We start from the raw sequence: 22049 nt of genomic DNA, 5'->3' as shown, positions 1-22049 counted from the left end.
GCATCTTCAATTTTTGTTTTGTTTTATTTTAGTTCACTTCAGGGATGCTGGTTTTATGTGACGTGAACTCTTGATTTGTGTCCCAATTATCCACAGGCCCAAAGTTTTATACACATTCTCTAGGCTACAATGACCAGTATAGTCTCCCAGATTTTGCAAGTTTCCAAGCTTCTCTAGAGATAAAAGTTTTAGCAAGCATCACAATCACCCAGAGGATTTTCTAGAACACAGATTGCATGGTCTTTGCCACAGTCACTCAACTCCGCTGTTGTAGCACAAGAGCAGCTACAGATAAGACATAAACAAATGTGTGTAGTTGTGTTCCAATAAAACTTTATTTACAAAAATATATATCAGGCCAGGTTTGGCCTGGGGCCATAGTTTGCTGACCCCTGTTCTTGATTGATGTCCCTACTCTGTTCCTGGTCACAAGAGGTTTCTTTTGCTTTCATGCAGGCAGAGCTAGTCATTTAAAAAGGTTTAAAAAGGGGTGTCTGGGTGGCTTAGTTCGTTTAAGCGTCCCACTCATGATCTCAGGGTTTGTGAGTTCTAGCCCGGTGTTGGGCTATGGGTCAGGCTATGCACTAACAGTGTGGAGCCTGCTTGGGATTCTCTCTCCCTCTTTCTCTGCCCATCTCTCTCTGTCTGTCCCTCTCCCCCCCTCCTCCCTTCCACACTTGTGTGCACATGTGTTTTCTCTCCCTCTCAAATGAATAAACTTAAATTTTTTTCTAAAGGTAAAAGGGTTTAAAATTATTTTACTGAAAAATTTCAGAGGTTACATAGCAGAAAATCTTTCAGGATCTTCATTCTAACATATTGGCAGAAATAGAAGTCCTGCATTTAAATTTCTACTTGTTGAAAGAATTTAGGGCAAGACTTTTCTAGTGGAAACGATCTTCCTTCCCTACAAATCCAATCTCTTTAGTAGTCCATGAAAAGTTTATGATTAGGCTTGATTTTTCTGTAGAGGCTTTTTCTACTCTCTGCCCCTATGGAACATACTTTTTTATTTCACTTGGCCGGCTACCTACCGACCCAGCTACCTACCTTAACTTGGCTACACCCTGAACTTGCCTTGCTGTCTCATTCCTGCATGACTTTGCACATACTTTTCCATCTTCCAGGTTTGCTTTCCCTTCCTTCCCCACACTAAGTTTGTAAATTCCTGTTATTCCTTCAGCCCTCATTAGAAGTACCTCTTCTGTGAAGCTCTTCCTCTCCAAAGCTGCTACTCTGTCTCATGTGTGCCCTCTAATTATGCCTATTATTACACCTCTTGTACTCCACTGCCATTGCTAGTTTTCAAGAATGTCTCCTTGCTAGGCTATGAGAAACAAGGATGGGAATAAGTCTTATTTATCTTTAAATGACCAGTGCTGGGTACATGTTTTTTACTCAATAAATTTAACTGTTTACTTTTGAAAAATTGAATAAATGGCAAAGCAAATGAATGACTGTTTAGGGAATGGGATTTTAAACAAACCACTTGTTTAAACCCTTAAGGTTTTAATCTATCTCAGTAATCACTGGCCAAATTAGAACCTCCTAAACCCAGTCTTGTTCATTATCCTGGTTAGTCAAACCAACATAAAGTCAGGAGTGAAACACACAAGGATGTGGACCGCTGCATGCATCACACCCAACCAGCAACAGGGAGGCCATTTATTGTCTCTAAAATAAAACAAAAGACAAAGTATTTTGTTTCTCTTTTATTGCAACCCATTGCAAGGTCAAAAGATTCACGGAAATATAGAAACTACAAACTGGGTGAATTTCCTTTATCCACTCAAAAAGACATTAAAGACAAAGGACCAGAATTTTTCACTACAGCAATATATTTCATAGTCTTTATTCTGAAAATACTGTTGACATTTTGGAGAGGATACAAAGCCCTGCATTAAACGTGTTCACATATATTTATGACATTCTAAGCAAAACAAGAAACTATATTGCCCAGAAATCATTTTAAGCCTCATTTCAAAGCATCTAATGAGAACACATTCAACAACCATCACAGGATCACTCAAGGTGATGCTTTTTTTTTTTTTTTTCTGGTTGTTTTTTTTGAGATTAATGCTTTGAGGCTGGATATGATGTTTCTACAGATTTCTACAAATATACCAAAGCAGTTTTCCAGGTTATGTTGCATCAGGCTTTCTGGATTAGTCAACATCTTAAAGAATAAGTGCAAGTTCCCCACCCCACCCCACCCCCAAGCTAAAGCATGTTATAGTGCTGTATTTGAGATTCAAACAACGCAACGTTATAAAAAAAATCAATTTTACACTTCTGAAACCATTTGACAAGCAAACTGTAACACTCTAAAGATGACAACTTTGAACTGAAATGGCACCATCCATATCATCAATGGCTCTCCCTTCTTTTTTTTTTTTTAACTATTTAAAATATAGTGTGACGTATATAAAAATTAAACTTTTGCTTATTCACTCAAGCTACTATTTCTATACATACTGTCTTATAAATTAGTTTTGGATTAAAAACCAGTTAAAATATTGTGAATTAAAATATTTTTCAGTGGTGGGGAAATGAATATGAAAACGATACTATTTGATGTGCAAGATGAACTCTTTTATTAATAATAAACAGTTTTTAATCTTACACAAATTGTATTCCTTTCAAATTAAATTAGTAATCTATCTAGTGATGGAAAAAATACCCTTGGTGCTTACTAAGTAGATTTTCTTAACTGACTGGGATTAAAAGCAAAACAATGCCACATCAGAAACATGCTGACGTAATCAAAGGAAACAGTGTTTACAAAAAAGGAGTCTTTATAAATAAGTGAATAGTATTTGAATGTAAAGCTATATTTTGTTTCTTACAGCTAGTATCATTTTAGCCATATTGGGGCTTACAGAAAGTGAAACTCAAACCTTAGTATATCTGTTAAAGACCAAAAAAAACCAGTTATGTCCACATTGGGGGAGAATAAATAGCAAACTCACAAGTCAGGGTTTTGTATCTAGCTCTACTGTGAAAGATAATCACTCTTTAGCTTAAAAAGGCTCCCTGTCGTCTTGATTATAAATCTAGACACAGGCAAGTTTACTTGAGCCTGAGTCCCTACTATGAATTAATTGTAAAGATGTGTGAAATCAAAACACATATTCATTTACTTATCGATATTGTCTTAACTGAAAGCTGGCAATCTTTAAACAAAGAAATGCTTATTTCTGACAAGTGTAAACAAAATCTTAATGAAAAGACTTTCTAATTTTTCCTCTTAACTCATACATTAACCAGCAATAGATCTTTGCAGTAGCACAAGAACTATTCAAAAATAACATGCATATATCCATAAAACCTGTTCTAAAGCTCAAAGCAAAGAGAAAAAAAAAGAGAGAAAAGAAAAAAAGAAAGTAATAGGAAGATTGTCTACTTATATCTCACTCATTAATTTTCTATTCATGTGACTACCTCCAAATTTCAGAAATACACGTTCATAATTACCAAAATTAACAAAAAAATAATTAAATGATCGGTAGGGTTGTTTTTAAATAACTGCACACTATTAATTACATTGGTGCCTTTAATGTGGAGAATGCTAAGGTTAGCTCCAAATATCATTAAAATATATCTGGACCAGTTACTATCCATGAAATAAAAGCTAACACAACGTTAACACATAACTTCACTGAAATATTCAGGACTCAACAGAACACATTTGCAAAATAATGAATAATTAACTTTTGTGAGCCGGCCAGGGGAGTTCAGATCGTTGCCTCCATATAAAAACTTCACAGAAGGCTTAATTCTCTCTAGTCCCTACATCATCTCCAGATAGCAAGTTGACCATCTGTGGATACAGTGAGTTAGGCAGAGCCACAGTGGATGACATGTTTCCTCAGTGACCTGGAGGAAGGCCCCTGTGTCAGAAATGGTCTAGAAAGAAACTGCCCTGGAGTTGTGTACGCACGCACGTGTGCATGTTTATGAGGGAGTGTAAGAACGTATATGTGTGTACGTGCTTGAAATTTTGCAGGGTACTGGTTTCCTGGTTTCCAATTAGTGCAACATCACTTCTGGTCTGGTGATCATCAGAAGTGCATGATTCTATCCCATCAAAAGACAAGACGGTTGCATTTATTTTGGGGCGTCTTCAAAAGGCAGTAGTTAGAAGCTCAAAATAATAGACCGATGTTTTTTTGGTTCTACAGGAAGAAAAAATTTTTAGAGAAACGAGTCTTTGAACTTAAAAACTAAAAGGTGTGTGTGGCTTTTGAAATCTTTAATTTTTAAGGAAAAAAAAAAAACCCCAGCTCACCTGGGAACAAATAGCAATTGCGCTTATGCTATGCAGTATGCAAACAAGACACAAATATACACACTCGGGTACACCCGTACACGTGGAACAGTTAAAACCCTTCCAAGGGATTGCCTGCCCCAAATCTCCTGCTCCTCTCCGCCCTGCTGACTGATCCGGGTGGACCTACACGGGAGCAGGAGTGTTAGGAGGAGGCAGCAGACATGTTGGGGGTCCAGCCCATCTGATAGGCTCTCTCCAAGGTCCTCTTGCAGTCCTGCAGCACGGTGCTGAAGGTGATGTGGGGGTACTGCTGCACCAGCTGCTCCACTGTCACTTCATTGACCTGCAACCAAAGAAGAGCCATCGTCAAGCACAGGACGGGATGGCTGAGACCGCCCACTGCCCGTGTCCTCTGACTGACGTGCTAATGGTGGTAACAGGAACTCTCACCTCATTCCCCGTCAGCAATGTGAGCCAGTGTTCTGTGAAAAGGTATGTGTCCCTTTTTGCCTGACCTTCCCGATTTCCTGAGTACTACATTCACCCTCAGGGATTTTTTAAAGAAGACATAGGATATCAAGAAATCAAATGTGTTTTCTAGAAGCATAAATGATAGCGACTTGTTGAGATCTTAACAATGCCCACTGAAAAGCTAGTGCCTGGGAGGAGAGGCAGCAGGGAGATAGCATTCTAATGTGCATTTAGCTACATCATCAACCTGACAGCTTTTTTAGGACAAAACTGTAGAGTGGTAGAGAGGATCCACAGGAATCTAGATGGAAGTGTTGGGGGAAATGTTTATTTTTCTTCCCTTTAAATGTTCAGGCATTGCAAACTTCAAGTCCCTTTGTGAAAAGGGCTGAAATGTGAGGAATCAATAATTAAAACATACATGGCTGGCAGGTCAGGGATGGCCCCAATAGACCTTAACCATCAAAGATACCACCTTGATTCTTGATTAGACAAGGCAATCAGACAGGCCTAATTAAAACTAACACCTTTACAATTGCTGTGCTGTGAAGGGATTAATTTGTCAATTATTTTTAAGCTGATTGCAGTTCATATCACAGAAGTAGACAGCTTCCTTCATCCTTTAGATAAATAAATGATTAACCTAAGAACCACAACTTTTAGGTAGCTTTATTTAAAATCTTTATTGAACACCTGGGCATTTTCAAATGCATCAATATTTCATTTATACTGAGTAAGCTGGTCTGAAAGAAGGTGCTTATGATACATAATTTTGTGCTCCCTCTCCATGTCTGTCCATTCTTGAAAAAGATCAGGACCACCAAGAAATGCCTAAAACAACATCAAACCCTTGCTTTTTGCTTTGAAAGCCTGCCTAGAAGTATGACGACCATGACATTCAGTCGTCTACACTTTTCTGAGATAACATGATGTTTTCTGGGTGATTTGGAAAACTGTTATATATAATCTTTTTTTTTTAATTGAGAATTGATATTTCAACATTGCACTGATGATACTTAATCTGTCAGAACACCTCTCTATTCAAGACTTGCTTGTATTAAATCAACTTTCACTCCAAATTCAACCAAACCATGTAGTTAATTCTTTTTGTGATAGTTATGATGTATAACATTGTTTTCAAAAACAAGAAGAAAATCATTTAAAGTAAAAAAGAAAAACTGATATACAAATTAGAGTTGAGAATATGAATTGATGGCCTTAAGAGGATTCTTATGCAACATTTTTAATTTTTTAATTTAAATTTATGATCTAAGTTTTTCTTGGGTTGAGGCAGCCTAAGACAGTACACTTAAGAAGGCCGTGCGCCGTCTGGCTCTATGTATCTCGGTAGCGTATTTTTGATACTCCAGTCACCTGACTTAATCCCAGATGATCAAACTGTCCAAGTTCTTTCTGGCCTCAGGGTCTTTGCACATGTTATTCTCTTTACCTGGAATAGTTTTTTACCCACTTCCCCCTAAAAGCCCTCTCTTCATGTCTACTTCCTACTTACTCTTGAGTTCTTAGCTTCAGTGTCATTTCCCCAATGTCATTTCACTGCCCTATCCCTGCTCCCCCCCACCCCAAATTAGGTAAGGCTTTTAGGTTATTTACTCTTCTAACACTGCCCACTTTGTCTTCATAACACTTATAAAGTTAGTTTATAATTACTTAATTTAATATCCGTTTCTCCTGCCCCAATGTACAATCCACAAGAGCCATGATCATTTTTGTACCCACAAGTCAGGCCTAGTTATTAGTGAAAGAATGATAAAAAAAAAATACCAAAAGGCAAGTAAGAAATGGAAACTCAAGAGCAAGGCAAAACCAGACATTAAATACTAATTACACAAAGACCAATTCCCTGAGGAACTCTTATTTGGCTCAGGAATTCCCTCCTTCAAGAAACCTTCCCGAAGCAAGCCTATCTCCCAGAAAGGTGGGGTTAGGTACCCCCTTCTCTGTGCACCTGTGGTGGGCACCCTGCATGGTTCTTTCTTTTATTTAAGCACTCTCACTGTGTAATCATCTCTTTACTTGCCTATGGCTTCCACCTGCATAAGAAGAGCCTCTGGGGACCAGAGACTGTCTCTTGCCTTTAAGGTTGTCAAGCTGTGTGCAACGTAGAGAAGAAAAATGGCAACTGTGGTTCATACCATGGACTTGAGAGTCAACCAGAAACAGGTTTGAACCCTCGTTTCACTTTACTTCTTTAAGATTTAGTTTCCTCAACTATACACACAGGATAAAACTACTTAAAAGTAACAGGATTGTTGTAAGGCTTAAGTGTAATGATATGCTTAACACTGTGACTGACTTAAAAAGGTCCCCAAATGGTAGCTCTTATTATTAGAGCAGGCACTTGGTAAATGGTTATTAGATGCATGAGTTAATTAACGATACGCTAGGGTGACTGATTCTCTGTCATGATGCTCCATATTGTTCAATTTCTGAGATATTTCAGAAGTGAACCTTGGTATCATTAGTTGTAGTGTTCAAAATAAAATAATCATAGGGTGAGAAGTAAGCTTTAAAACATACATCATATACAGGAAGAGTCTATTCTACCTTATTGGTCTCTGGAGGTGATTCCAGAACTTTCCTTAATGGAACAGTGCAGGTTTTAAATATCTACTTTCAGAAAATCCTCCCTTTTCTTTACCTGATGTTCCCTACTTTGCTGTTAGGTTACCTTCCTCCCTTCTGTCATAAACAAATCCATAAGGATGCAGGTCTCATTAAGAAAGAACTGAAGTCCTTTGGTCAGACAGGATGCATGGCAAGGGGAGAAAGTCCAGACCACTCAGTATTCAAGGAACAATGACCAGGAAAACAGATAACAGAAAACCGAGAAGAGAAAACATTTAAACCCACTGTAAAGATGGGCACTGTCTTCTGTGCTGCCTCTTTTCTGATCTACATGTGGGCTTGCCCAAAGTCCGATACCTAGGGATTGACAGGCAATCTGTTTTCGAGGTCCAATTTTTAAACACAGAAAAAAAATATCTCTATGTGATAACTGTTTTGTGGGAAGACAGATACAATTTACCTTAAGCAAACTGATATATAAACATAAATTTATGAAGTATATAAATTAGGGGATAATTATTCACTTTGGTAAAGGCATCCACGGTCAGGTTAACTGATTTTCTCTGCCAATATTGTATATATACTTTGATTTACCAAAATTCAATTTACCTATTTCAGTTGCCTAAAATAAGGTATACCCATAGCTGAGAATACAGAGTATGTTAGGTCTCTGGCTTTCAAAGGTTATGGGCAAGAATAGACAGTAACTTGGTTTTGTATAGTTGAATAAAACCAGCAATCCTCTGTGGATATAATATGTCTTCTAAGTAATCTTTTTGCTAACTGTGCTCTGTAAATTCTAGAAAACAAAGCAAAGGGGAAAATGCAAATATTCCATTTTAGAGCTTTGTTGGGTAGAAGCTATTCAGGGGAAATACATGTGTTCCCACTAGGGAAGTTTCTATCTTTTACTTATAGTGTCTCCTGGCGATACAGTGTGACAAATTTTATACTAAAGTTATTTTCATTTACTCCTCAGAAGTACAAATTATGCTCACCTCTTTGTATAGAATCCATAAGCACTTTGGTGCCTTAGAGAAAAAGTTCAGCGTTAGACACCAGGAGGGTCCAAAGCATTTTAAATTGTTACGCCTACATACACATTTCTGCAGACATTTTGTCATGCACAACTCCACTTGCTAGAATGAAAGGAACAATTCTCTGTTCCAACTCATAAAATGTGTGTAATATAAAAAAGGAACATAGATTAATTTTTTTACATTTCTCCATGATCCCTGGTTTTCTGTATTCAATTTCTTTTCCTCTTGCTGAAAACCATCAACGGCAACTCCTATATTACACTTGAGATTTGAAAAATGCAGCCTATCTTCCTAAAGAAATATGCAGTGGTGTCATTTGAAGAAATTACTGTGATTAAAGGAAAAAAAAAGTGTGTACCACAGGTTATTTTTTAAATATAAGAAAGATTGGATTTTATAGTTCTCTCCAAAGACTGCATAACCATAATTTACATTTTCAAAATTATTATAACTCTTTTCAAGGTAGTAGCAATTTGTCTGGTATTTTAATCTATTTTGAGTTAACATCTATTAGCACTTTTTGAAAATGTGAGGTAAATTGCTATGCTAATTAAGGTAAATCATACCATAGTTTCATTCTCTTCCTGTTACTACTATGGAAGGATGAGAAGAGACTCTTCGAGCTTCGGAGATTCAGTTCAAACAATCTCTCTAGACCATCACACTCATTCCTTCACCTTATCAATACTTTCCCCGGAAAGTTCCAGCTAAGTGCCAGCCCAAATCTGAAGTATCTCCCCAATGATACCTACCATTCAAAAATGCTATTTCTGATAAAATTTTCAGAAAAAAACATTTATGTGAAGTGATTATTATTTCCTCTTTGTCTCATGTTTTAAAACAGGACACGTTTCTTGTGAGAGGGGAAATATTTGACACCTGAGTGTATGAAACTCATATTCATGAATATAATAAACCACTTAAAATCACTTTTTAAAAAAAATCATTTTTTTTTAAATGGAGAAAGTTTCCACGCAGAGGTGACCACTACTGAAAATATCAATAACATTAAAATGTATTACGCTATTGCTAGACTGTGTTTCTTGACAGCAAAGAGTATTTGAGTCATCTCTTTGTTTTCAGTCCTTTGCCCACTGCCTGGCATATTCTCGCCCCCATTAGATTATGAGCTCATGAGATAGGAGTTTTTGTTGGTTTTGTTCACTGCCACATCTCTGGCACCTATAGAATGCCTAGCACCTAGTAACTACTCAATAAATATTTGCTGGCTAAATTAATGTAGTAGTTGTTCAATGAACAGGTACAGAGTAAACACAAAAGCACGAATTAGTTCTGCATCAGAAACAGTGGACATAACCTCACCTTGTTCCCAGACTGTTCCCACTACAGGGGTAGCAGTCTCTAAAGTCTGGGCATTATGGCAGCTCCAAACTCCTTTCATCCTTTGAAGTTCATACCTAAGGCGATTCTCTGTGTTACTCTCCTTTCCAACCGACATCACCGGGCGCCTCTTTCCAGATGCACCTTCCCTCGGGTTTCCAATAATTTGGCACAGGACACCAAAGTAGCTCATGCTGGTGGTTCAGTAATTTCTGCTGGGTCATTCTGCTGTCAGACAGTACTAAGGAAAAGCCTAGGCCATACTGGAGTTAAATGAGGGCAGCCTTCCTTACTGGAGATCAGTGACACACTAGACTGGATGGATAACACTAAGAGACACGTTACTGGTCACTAGATATGAGCTTGTTTCCAAAACGTTGCAAAAACCCACTTCTGCTTCCAGCGTCAGTGCCCTGCTCAGGGCGGCAGGCCCAGGTGGGCCCCACAGAGGATTCTGAAATTTTGTGACATTTAACATGCCTTCTCATGTCACAGTTATCTGGAGGCAGAAAGGGAACTGTGGGCAGATCCCCTGACTCAAAATGATGCTACCTCAAAATAATGCTACCCAATTTCTTGGGCTTCAGAAATTCTACCTGCCTTTACTGCTCCCTGGGGGGCAAATGGAAATCCGAGGAGCTTTTTGTTGCTATCGTTGGTGTTGTCATCACAGTGACGTGTGGCATTTGTTGTCCCAGATAGCATGAAAATAATACTGCAACTCACAGTACAGTCCCAGGCAAGGAAGAATTCTTCAAACCAAACTGTCCTACGCCCCCCACTGAGAAACACTGTGCTCATCAGAATGAGGCACTTGTGTGGTAGGGGATAAATCAAACACATTTCTTCTCTTCAGCATGGTTTACTTTGGCAAAAAGTTGAACATAATTTGTTAATTCTTCACCATAATGACCAATAAAGGCAAAACGAAAGTATGCCTCCACTCTAGCAAGGAGGGAACGGGAAAAGTATTCAATGAACATCTACTATTTTCCAGGCATATACGCATTAATACTCCTTATTTCACATGAACTGTGGCTCAGAGAGGAATAGTATTTCACACAGGGTCATGTACCTTGTAAATGGAAGCTAGGATTTGAATCCAGGACCCCTAAGCAAAGATGTTCTCTGCACTGTGCCATGTTGCCTTGGCATACAGGTAACAGCGAGACGCAGGAAGTGCCATACTGTGGCCTAGCTGATCACCTGGCCAGTAAACTGTTCACTGACATTCCTTTTCCATCTATGGTACAAAAAATGATTTCAATTTACATATAAGCACATTTCAAAGTCCTTTACAATGTCTTCAAAATGGCTGCTCTGTGGGAATGTAAATTATAATAGATCTCACTTTGCTTGTGGAATATTCCATGGTGCAGCTGTGGTTGCATGAGACTTTGAAACATGATAGAAACGTGATGAAGCTGCAGGACTAACAAGGGACCTTCTGGCAGGGCAACTGCCCATGACATAAACAGGCATTGCTTTTTCTCCAGTCTCCCGCCCATCAACACGTTTTTCTGTGTCCCAGACAGAGGTAGAATGGCCAACTTGACAGACAAGGTTCTTGACCCCTTGGGGCAAGGAAAATGGACAATTATACCGGCAACAGCAAAGCTTGAGGATTGATTTCTAGGGGAAGTGCAGGTTGCTGTGGACAGAGGCACCTGACCTTTTCCAGGAGAGTTGGAAAAGGCTTTCCAAAAGAAGGAATATTTAATTGAACTTCTGGACAAGGAAGCATCAGCCTGTGTACACATTTGTTAAATACACACATATTATTCAGGGAAGAAAGGAAACCCATTCATGAGCCAGAATAAACCACTAATCTGTCCCTTACTTTGTAAGCTTTGTAAGGTAATGTTTCTCCAGCTCATCTAGCGAACTCAAGTGTGTAACTTCAGTAGTTCTTGCTTCACATAGCTCCATTCTAAGGAAAGGGGAGTGAAGAAAATGGATCCCCCTATCTTCAGGTGGGAAAAGTAAGGAACCCACAGTACATCTGTGAAGGGGCTGCAAATAGCACATTCAACTCCTCTCTCCTAATTCAGGGCTCTTGCCCTCACACTGGTCTGTCATTCTTCACAGACTCCCTGGGCAATGTCACTCACTGCTAACAGCCCCAGAGGCTGACTCCTGGCGGCCCAGAGGCAGAGTGTTGTCTGTCGGGCAATACGCCTCCGGAATCTGCTTCTCTCTGAGTTTCCTGGATCTGGGAAACTGTACTGGCTATCAGTGGAACCCGGCATCCACAAGGTGTAGCAAAAGTCATCGCAGACAATGCATATTCAAAAGAGGCCCCATTGCTCTTTAAGCAAGTGCCCACTGGCCCCGAGATGGGCACATATTAAAATGGATAAAATAAGGGTAATGTGAATTCTAGTAATATGTCAACTTTGCATGTAAATGAGATGAGTCATCTAAGTGCAGTTTAAAATATTTTAAATAGGACACTAAGAAAAGAATAAAACAGCAGATGATACATTGATTTTCCCAGGACCCTGCACACCCAACAACATGCAGCAGGCTCTCTTTGGGGATTCTATTTTCTTCCCTTCACAGAGGGACTTCTCATGTCCCTGCTTGGGTGACATACCATGTCTTACCTATGTTTCCCTACGTTAGAACAGGGAGGTCCAGGACACCAAAAATTTGGAGGGACTTTTACACTCTCTTACTTCATTCTCTTCACACTCTTTCTCTTCAGCAGCAAGGCTAAGCTTTCCAGAAGTCTGGAGGAGGATACAGCAGTAGCTCAGTATGCATGAACAGGCTGCAGGCAGAGCCCACAATGAAGATTAAGGGTCTTTCCCAGACTGGTGAGAGCTGTGAAAATGATTCTAGGTGTGAGCCAAAGCACCTGCTCTTTGTCTCTACTCAACAGTCAACTTCGCATTCCTTTCCTTCCCTCTGTCTCTCTTAGTCAAGCCAAGGCCCTTCACCACAAACCCCACAGCAACTCAGACATAACAAATGTTTGATACACATTTATTGACGTGGGATGAGTTAAACTGTGTCTGCAAACAAGAACACAAATAAGAATACAGTGGATCTCAGCATAATTGCTCACTAGAATCACCTGGGGATTTTTTTTTTTAATTTTTTTTAACGTTTTTTATTTATTTTTGAGACAGAGAGAGACAGAGCATGAATGGGGGAGGGTCAGAGAGAGGGAGACACAGAATCTGAAACAGGCTCCAGGCTCTGAGCTGTCAGCACAGAGCCCGACGCGGGGCTCGAACTCACGGACCGCGAGATCGTGACCTGAGCTGAAGTCAGACGCTTAACCGACTGAGCCACCCAGGCGCCCCATGGGGATCTTTTAACAACCCCAGTGCCCAGGTCATATCCCAGACTAACTGTACCTGCATCTTGGGGAAGTGGGACCCAGGCACCAGTGTTTTTTAAAGTACCCCCCCCCCCCACCCCAACCCTCCAGGAGATTCCAATGTGCAGCTTGGGCTGAGACCCACTAGGTTAAAGCTTTCAGCTGTGAAGTTCCCAGAGGGCACAGGTGATTTCTGCTCCTGGGAATATGAAGGCAAAGTCTGAACTAAGATTATCTGAAGACAACAAGTAAGCACTTGCCTCCCACGCTGCCCTCTATATTAAACTGAGTCAGGGGTTCTGGAGAAAAGAAATGGTTGCTCCTACAGCTTATTGGCCCATCTTTTTACAAATACTCACCCCTACCCGAAACAAAAGGTATATTCTTTGAATGTGGTAAAAACAGACTGGCTTCCTGTCTGTCACCATTGGTCTTGGATCTCTAGTTGGGCACAGCCCAAGGAGGCCACCTCCTGAGTTTTCCAATAGCTAATGGAAGGGAAGATTCCCCTAAACTCAGCTGTACATGGATGGATGTAGTGCTTCCTCAAGGGACCACCCATGAGGTGAAGGACAGGGCACACATGACTAAGTATTTAATATAATTTCAAGAAGAAAAATTGATCATCTTATTGCAGACTAAAAGCTACCTGTTACATTTGGGAGTCAGGTGTCTACAGGCCACCCACAATGCACTATGCTTCATGCATGAACCTCCCTGAGGCCTTCAAGGATGGATTTTTTTTTTTAACAGAAAGAGGTAAGAAATATTACTCTTGGGTGGTAAAACACTCATCTAAAAGTCCCAAAGCATGGAAAGAGACAGATACTGAGAATGCAATGAACCTGACAGAGGCAGGCTCATAAATTCAGTCAACTTTGTCAAATGCAGTCATTCCATTTCAGAATCTGCAATGATTGGAAGTGCTATGCTCTGTCAATATCACAACAGGCCTGGCTTCATGCTGTCTCTTTTTCATGAGATGTGGGTAGCCTGTTAACACTAGCATTGCTTTCTATTCACTTGAATTAGCACAGTGAGGAAGCAGCAAAGAACCTGGGAGGATGAAGATCACAGAAACGCCTGCAGTGTTAAGTGAGAATCGGGGCTCGCCAACCTGAAGCCTCTAATTAGAGATTAGTGTGACAGGAGTCCAACAACCAGACTGTCAGAGAGAAATTAGTGACATTTTCATTCCGTTTCTCCAAGCAATCCTCCACCAAGAAGGATGTTTCAAGTCAAGCATAAGCTCTATGCAGAGCCTTGCATAGGGCCACTCTGAGGCCACTGACCGCTGGCCATGGAATTGACCTAGCGCACAAATGCATACATTTTTTAGTATAGATTTGCATGTGCGGTACAGATGAGAACCAAAGCGGACCCGTGTGGGACATCAGGATGGAGATAGCTACTTGGTGAGTCATCCGCAATGCTCTAAATGGTTCAGCAAAAGATTGACTATTTGAGAAAAACTGGGCCCTTAATAAGATAATTAATGTAGTCACTAACTGAGCGGTAAGTACAACGTATTTATAGAACACATCTGGGTGTTTCTAAATTAAACTCACAAAGTTAAGCTAAAAAACACAATCGAGAAAGAAAACTCTCAGAACTAAAAATGTCTTCTTGTATGCTTAATGGCTTTCTTGATTTCAGTTTTTATTTTCTTACAGAAAGCCTGGGGCGGTGGTAATCACCAGTGGACACCTGACAAAAAAAAATATATCTTTCTAAAATGGCATTTGCCATCAGGTAGAATTTATGGATTTGACCTGTTTCCTAAAACAAATTTATTACCAACAAAAATTTATTCTGCATAAAAGTGATCTGTAAATCTGTAGATTAAAAAGCCTGAAAACAAGTGATATTTCTGGTTTTCAGAAGAGAGACTCTACATAAATCAGAGAATTCCAGGGTTAGGCTCAGAAGGATGCTGAGTCCAATCACACAGCAGATGTCTGAACTCAGTCTGTGACTGTCCTGAACCCCAGGAGCTTTCAGCTACACTCAGAATTCCCCAGCTACAGGAAGCTGGTGTTAAATCCAAGGTGTTACCTTTCTAATTTCCCTCTGTCCAGATACTTCTTATAATCTATAAAATTATCAGGAGGAAGTGGGATCTAATGTTTTTCAAACTTGCTTTTAGCTGTACAATACTTCTGCAAACCAGAATAATAAATAAATAAACACACAAACCAAATAAGTAAACTAAATAAAAACAAAGCAATAGAAGTGGGGTTGCTCTGGCTGAAGTCAGTTAGATGGTAAGGACCAGGCACCCTGCCCTCTTAGCTGCTCTGTCATTCCCAGAGACTCTGAGGAACCTCCTCAGAACCTTGGAGCTACACAGAATGCAGATAAGAAACACAATCCATTCATCCATCATCCAATACATATTTGTTAGGTAACTGTTATGTATCAGCCCCTATGGCTGGGTCTGGCAATATAACAGAAGGAGAAATCCATGGATCTTACAACCCAGTGAGGAGGAGAGTGATGGGGATGAAGAAGGTAGGAATTCACCACCACATGGTTCTTGCTTGCAAATCGTCCTTGCTTGCTTCATGTAAGGAAGTTTACATGCGTTAACTCATTTAATTCTCTCCATAGTCTATGGGATAGGTGTTATTTTTATTCCCTCTTTACAGATGAGAGAGGCAGTACGGGAGATGGAGATAGAAAAGCCAGGATTGTGGTGACATTGAAGGCAAGAGAAAAGCGTTCTCATGAAAGAGGGCATGGTTACCATATGCGTGCAGCTGCTAAGGGATGAGACCAGTTGTGGACAGAGAAGTGGCTGCTGCATGTGGTGACAAGGAAGTCACTGGTGATGTTGAACAGACTCAGTGGCGCGATGAGGATGGAAGTAAGACTGTAAGGAGTGGTGAAAAAGGAAGGATGACTGTTCATAGTCCATCCTTTGCAGAAAGGAGTTTAATAGGAGAGTGGCAGAAAATAGAACTGTAGAGGAATGCAGCTGAAAGAAGTTGTGGGGTCAAAGCAAGGTTCTTCATGCAGAAGAAATATACTTTGGGGTACCACTTTCAAAAATTAATTTGCAGTCTTACTGCATTGTAATTGCCCATTTGCTGGCCTGTCTCCCCTAGGAGACTCCCCTACCTATGGGGTAGGAACTGCCTTGTTCGCTGTTTTTTCTGACCCGTCTCCTATCACCGCGACTGGAACCCAACAAGCACACTCAACAAATATTTCTTGAATAAATGGCCAAAATAGATAAAAATTGGGAGAGGGGAAGGAGTTTGGGTTTTTTCTTCAAAAACCACTTGCCAAATAAAACTTTCACTGCAAACCTGCTGCTGGATGGCCAGGTTTCATGTGCGGGCTGAGCCTGTTCCTTCCCAAGGAGTCCCTCAGTCTCCTGAGCCACTGTGTGCTGTCTTTATTTCTATTCTGTGAAGTCAGGTGCTAAGGAGTTCTGGGATCTAATCTGAACCCTGTTAAGAAACTGCTGTTACCTTTTCTGTTTCTAAATTAGAAAAATAATATGATCCTGCAATCTAACTCTTTCATATAATTACTTAAGCCAAATCAAAGTTCCAAGGAGATTATTTACTACAAAGCAATGATGCTCCCTGGTGCCTTCAGGCAAACTCCAACATAACATTCTATTCCTCCAGCATTTGGGGAACAGTAGGCCCTCTGCTTTCTCTTTTCTAAAAAAAAAAAAAAAAAAAAATCATACATCATTCCCATAATAGAAGTGAGCAAAATATAAGCAGCTCCTTACAGCACTCTCCCTTAAAGCGTTCTAGGTTGATGTCGATTTTCCTGAAGAAGCAAACCAAACAAGTCCCAGCCTGCACACTGAGTGGCCTTCTAACTTGGCAAGTCTTTACTCTGTTTACCCCAAAGGACTGAGACCTATTGGTCTCTGAGTTTCTTCTTTCTTTATAATAAGTGGAATTGTTACTTAATGAATTTTAGCTACGATAAAAATAGATTCTATTTGTTTCTGAGAATTGCTAAGTCTCGGGGCCTGGTGTTTCTCTGTAAGATCTTCGCATGTGAATTTCTATTCATGGCTACAATATCATGAGCCAGGTAGTTCATGTCATGGTTGAATATCACAGACCAGATTCTAGAACAGATACGTATATATGAATAAATATAATAGCACTAGCAGTGGACATTTACTGAGGGCTTGCAGCGTGCATGACTCTGGGCTAAGTGCTTTACTGCAATATCTCATTTAGTCTCATGACAACCCTATGGAGTAAATACATCCCAATTTTTCAGATGGTGAAACTGAGGCTTTTAGAGATTAAGCTGTCCAAAGTCCACAGGCAGTCAAGTGAAGTAGGTACAATGTAAAAACCCAGCAGTTTGACACCAGTGCTTACCAGTTTAACCTTTGCCATAAAGCTGTGTTTCTTGGTTTAATGCTTAAATACAGGGAAGGCTTTTCAGGTGCCCAGGATTGGCAGAAGAGGAGACGGGAGCGCTTCGCCACAGTGCGGTTGTGAGGTAACCTCTGAATTTCAGCTGATGTGTTTTTCTGTTTCAATTACCAGGAATAATCAGGAGAGGGTTGTAAAAATGTGTTTTAAAGTGTTCCTATGCGAAAATCACCTGGAGAAACTGTTTTATCAGCAAAAGGAACAAGATGCTGATACTTCAAGCGAAGGACTTCACTTCAGATTTTAGAGCCCCAGCCATGCTGTCACCATTTTTCATCTTCCCTCTCCCTCTGAGCACATGACTACGGGCTGTCAGGGCAATGGTTATGTCGCCTAGGCCTTGGGCTGCACAGTCTAACACAGGCAAGACCGCTCCCACCTTATCAGCACAGGACGGTTTGTTTCGTTTTGTTTTTTCACTTTATTTTCTTTTGATAAGGCATAAATTTTCAATTCTCAGTTTTGGCTGTGGGCAATCTGGAAACAGCTGTGCATGAATGGCAGGGAAGAGGGGAGTCCCTGCAGGTACACACTTTGTTTCATGGCTGAATTGCTACCCAAACAGTCCTGGACACAGCGCCCCACAAATTATTTTTCCTTTAAACTGATTTTTCCAGTTAGTTCTGTGTATTAGTTACAGAGTCCTATATTATTTTCCCCATAGGGCTTTCCTGCTCCTGATTCCTAAACAAGCTGATAAAAACTCCATTTTCTCCACAGAAATATTTAGGTTGTTGAGGCTTTCTCTTACCATAATTACTTCCTGAAAAATGCAGTGGTCAATTTTTCCTGAATATTTTTACATTAAATTGGGCACACAAAACTTGGCCCTTGATATTTGAAGGCTGTAAAGTAGATTTCTGGCTTTAAAGAGATGACTGGTTTCTATTACTTGCTTTCTGGGTTGGCTTCTTATTGATTTGATTAAATCTCCCTACCATTTAAATGAGGAACTCTGTGTGAAAACAAGAATTTCTTATGACCTGAAGAAATCATTTCTTATTGAAAGAAATCATCTATTTCACTCCTCGACTAAGTACTTCAGGAATTGGAGCAGGTGAGGAGAAAGGTCTTGGCAATGGTAGTTTGATGAGAAATGAATTAATTCGATTATTTCCATGGTGTGGATCAATAATAGTCAGCCTCGCAGAGGCCCCTGGCCTGAAGGCAGCTGGATAATCAATAGGATCACACAGAGGCTTCTCCTCCCCCAGCAGCCTCTCTGATCTTTTCTGGGCGGACTCTTCACGCCTGTGTAATTCTAATTTATGTCAACTAGAAATCAAAGAAATTCCAAGAGGCTTTGGTCATAGGACATTGGGGTGGACCTTTCAAAATCTATTTGCGTCTATTCCTTCAGTAATGTGGCCCCCACAACCCTCCTGGTGCCTCTAGAGGCCAAGGAGAAGGAGCCTCCTCCCAACAGAAGGGCAGCTACCTGGTCCCGGCCTAGGCAGAGGGGCGGCGTTAGGTAAATCGAGGTACGCTTTCTCCTTCCTATCTACAACTCTCCAGGGACATAAGAACAAATAGGCTTTTTAAGCCAAATGCTTTGCCAAGAGTGGCTCCCTCAATAACGCTCTTTAATGATACCCCAGACGCTGGCATTTTCAAATCAAATGAACAGTGTGTAAAATTAGTTCTGCATGAAGTTTAAAAAAAAAGAAAGAAAGAAAGAAAGAAAGTGAAAGGGAGCTTTTAAAAGCTCCAGCATTTCTTCATCCAACTGCTTTTCACAAGGGTTTGGCATTTGAGAATTGCTACATTTATGATGTTATTCGCTGCTCATAATTCAGGCCCTCTGTCTCCGAACTTCTGTATTAACACACACTGCAGAGGTTTCCACCACGACTTTTTATCACCGAGGTTTCCCAAACCAGCCAGGCTGCCTCTGGCGAGGTCTGGTTTCTCAGCCAATGCCATGCCACCGGGCTCCCTCCCTTCTCATCAACCCTGTTACCCCAAACATTTTTCATTAACCTTGAACATTGCGTTTCCATTTGCCCTACAGCTTTCCCATGATTTTTTTTTTGTCCTTTTCAGTTTTGTTCTCCATCCAAACGGCCTTGTAAGAAATGAGGAAAATATCATATTATGAGAAGAAACAGATCTATATGGACTCTAGAATTCTACAGAATATTCTATTCTAAGGTTGTGAAAATATCCTCTGACCAAAACCACCTACTGTCTATAATTGTGGAAAGCAGAGTAAACATATCACTCTTATTAGAGAGTCCCATTGATTATACAAGCAGTTTTAACTAAATCACCAAATAAATGCGTGTTAAGTTGATAGGTGATTTTGGGTCAACTCTAATTCCCAAGGTCAAGTAAGCCTTTGAACAGTCTTTAAGAATATAAGTTCACCCCAATTCATCAAAGCCGTCTCACACAGCGTTTTCTTCTCTTGGTTCTTACAATGCACTGAAGTTTAGGAGATTAAGTGGCGTCGGCTTTAAAACTCAAAGTAATGCCTCTAACATGCTTATCCATCCAGGAATCGGAACAGCTACTCAAACATGGGCTTCTTAACGCACTTCCTAGTTTTACAAGTGTTCAGGGAATGCTGCATTTGTGGAATGGCTGGAGGACTCCTCCCTACAAGTCACCAATGTTGTAGCCAAACAAGTTGTCTGACAGTCTAAGCGCACGTTGCTTTTATCTGCTAAGAATATGGTGAATGTTTCTCATCTGTTCTTTGTTTACCAAATGAGAGAGAGAGAACAGGGAGACGGAGGAAAACACCTTTTCCTACAACAAATGCAATGCATTTTGTCATTCTTTCAATTCCTCAAAAGCCCAAGTGAGGAAAAAAGCTCAAGTTCGGTAAAGTATAGCTTCCAAATTAAATGTAAGTGGCCCCAAATGAAACTGGCTGTGTGTGAAAGAAAATATAACTGCCTTCACTATTTCGCAGAACTACAGGATCGCAGATCACAAGCCCGGGACACAAAGACATCACAAACACCATCTTTCCCCCAGCGCAGGGATCCCAGTGACAATATTCCTGACAAGGGTGTTAATGGTGTAGACCATTGAGGTTTCTTGCTCCTCCTTTGGCTCCAGTTGGTGTGCAGAAAGGGGAAGAGCTCAAATTGATGACTGATTAACGGTTAGCAGATTTGGTTAAAGGACAGAGAGAAGAGTGATAGACCCAAATAGTTTTGTTCTTCAGTTATTGGTTGGCACAGATGCTCACCTTGAGATAAATCGTGGGTCTTCGTGTCCATATGCTGATCATGATTTCTCTGTGTTTTCTATTTCTATTCTTATTTTTCTCCACTATTTTCTTATTACTCTCTTTTTGTTTCCCTGCCTATTTGAATTGTCTTCTCTTCAATTCAGCCTTTTCTCACCCTGCAAATCTTTCTTTATCCCTACACCCTGGTTAGTAAGTTGATTCTAAATACAGATTGTCCTATGGAGGCATTAGTTTTCCTTTGTCGAGTATGTAAAAAAAAAAAATGTAATTTTGACATCTTAGTATAGAAAATAATAACCTTAATTTTAACTGAGGAAAAAGTAAAAGGGCAGCATCTTTGCTAATCTTAGTTTATTTTTTCCTGTCTAATTTCCTTTCAAAATCAGATAGCAGGCAGTACAATTTTTTCTCATTTGGAAATTTCAAATATCAAAACACAGGTTAATATGACATTGATGATAAGAATAATCAGTAGCACTGAGTATTTTATATATAACAAACATGATTATTCTAAGGGCTTGGTATATGTTCATTCACTTAAATGCTCACAGAACTCTACAAGACAGGTACTATCATTATCTTCAATTTACAAATGAGGAAACAGAGGCACTGAGTAACTGCCCAAGATAACACTACTAAGAGCAGAGCCCAGATGTGAACCTAACTCTGGCCTCTGAATCCATGCCCTCAAATATTAACCTCTTTGTTACTCACATTGTTACTCTGAGTCTTGATAAAAATTTAAAATCTGGAGACAGACTGCATAACACAAATTTTGAAAGCTGAGTAGCTACTTACTCTAGGTTTCCATCCAACTAAATCAACAAACAAGCGATTATGTGCAAGGCTTTATTTGCACTTTGTGGGTGGCTTGGAAACTTCTTCTGTCCTCACAGAACCTCTTGTGTCTGGTTCTGAGCTGCCCTAAGCCTAACGACGCCAGGCAGTAAGGCTGGCCCCAGCATCCTCTGGGCTGGGCCGCACCACGGCAGGCTATGGGCAGACAGCATGGTGCTGGAGCCAGAGGCTCTCAGAGCAGTTCAGTGGTTGGAGACAGGATTCAGAGGCCGCCAGAGGAAAGGACTAACGCTCTCTCAGGGAGACCACTAATCAGAACAGCCTCCCCATCCCATTTTGGACTAATTTGCGTCTGGGTAGAAAAGGATCCTTTCCGTAACTTAAAATAAGCAAAATGCTGGTCAGCAAATATGTCGGAAATAATCTTCTCCTGTACTAACTGGAACATAAACTTTTACCATTCATCTCTGAAGGTGGAGCTGACCTCAACAAATCTAAGGAGTACAGACTAGAAATATGGTAATTTCTAAGAGTGCTTGTGGATATACAGATCCGTTTTGAACGCATACATTTTGGCGTCCTTGGTTCAGGT

General features: G+C 40.2%; 1 protein-coding gene across 4 annotated transcripts in view; it reads right to left on the bottom strand.

Annotated features, from left to right (window-relative positions):
- Window positions 1-1697: 1697 nt before the first annotated feature.
- FBXL17 (F-box and leucine rich repeat protein 17) overlaps window positions 1698-22049 on the bottom strand; it is a 507842-nt gene continuing 487490 nt past the window's right edge. For 3 of the 4 annotated variants that reach the window (XM_058725404.1, XM_058725393.1, XM_058725386.1), the window contains one exon: window positions 1698-4613. In XM_058725404.1, coding sequence (XP_058581387.1) covers window positions 4473-4613 — 141 coding nt within the window. In that variant the 3' untranslated portion in view covers window positions 1698-4472. The remainder of the gene's footprint in view (window positions 4614-22049) is intronic. The other variant, XM_058725415.1, reaches the window with a different exon arrangement.

The sequence above is a fragment of the Neofelis nebulosa genome, chromosome 1, assembly GCF_028018385.1.
Source record: "Neofelis nebulosa isolate mNeoNeb1 chromosome 1, mNeoNeb1.pri, whole genome shotgun sequence".
In the NCBI taxonomy this organism is placed as follows: domain Eukaryota; kingdom Metazoa; phylum Chordata; class Mammalia; order Carnivora; family Felidae; genus Neofelis; species Neofelis nebulosa.
The sequence above is the reverse complement of the archived record's forward strand: the minus strand, read 5'-3'. Positions and strand labels throughout refer to the sequence as shown.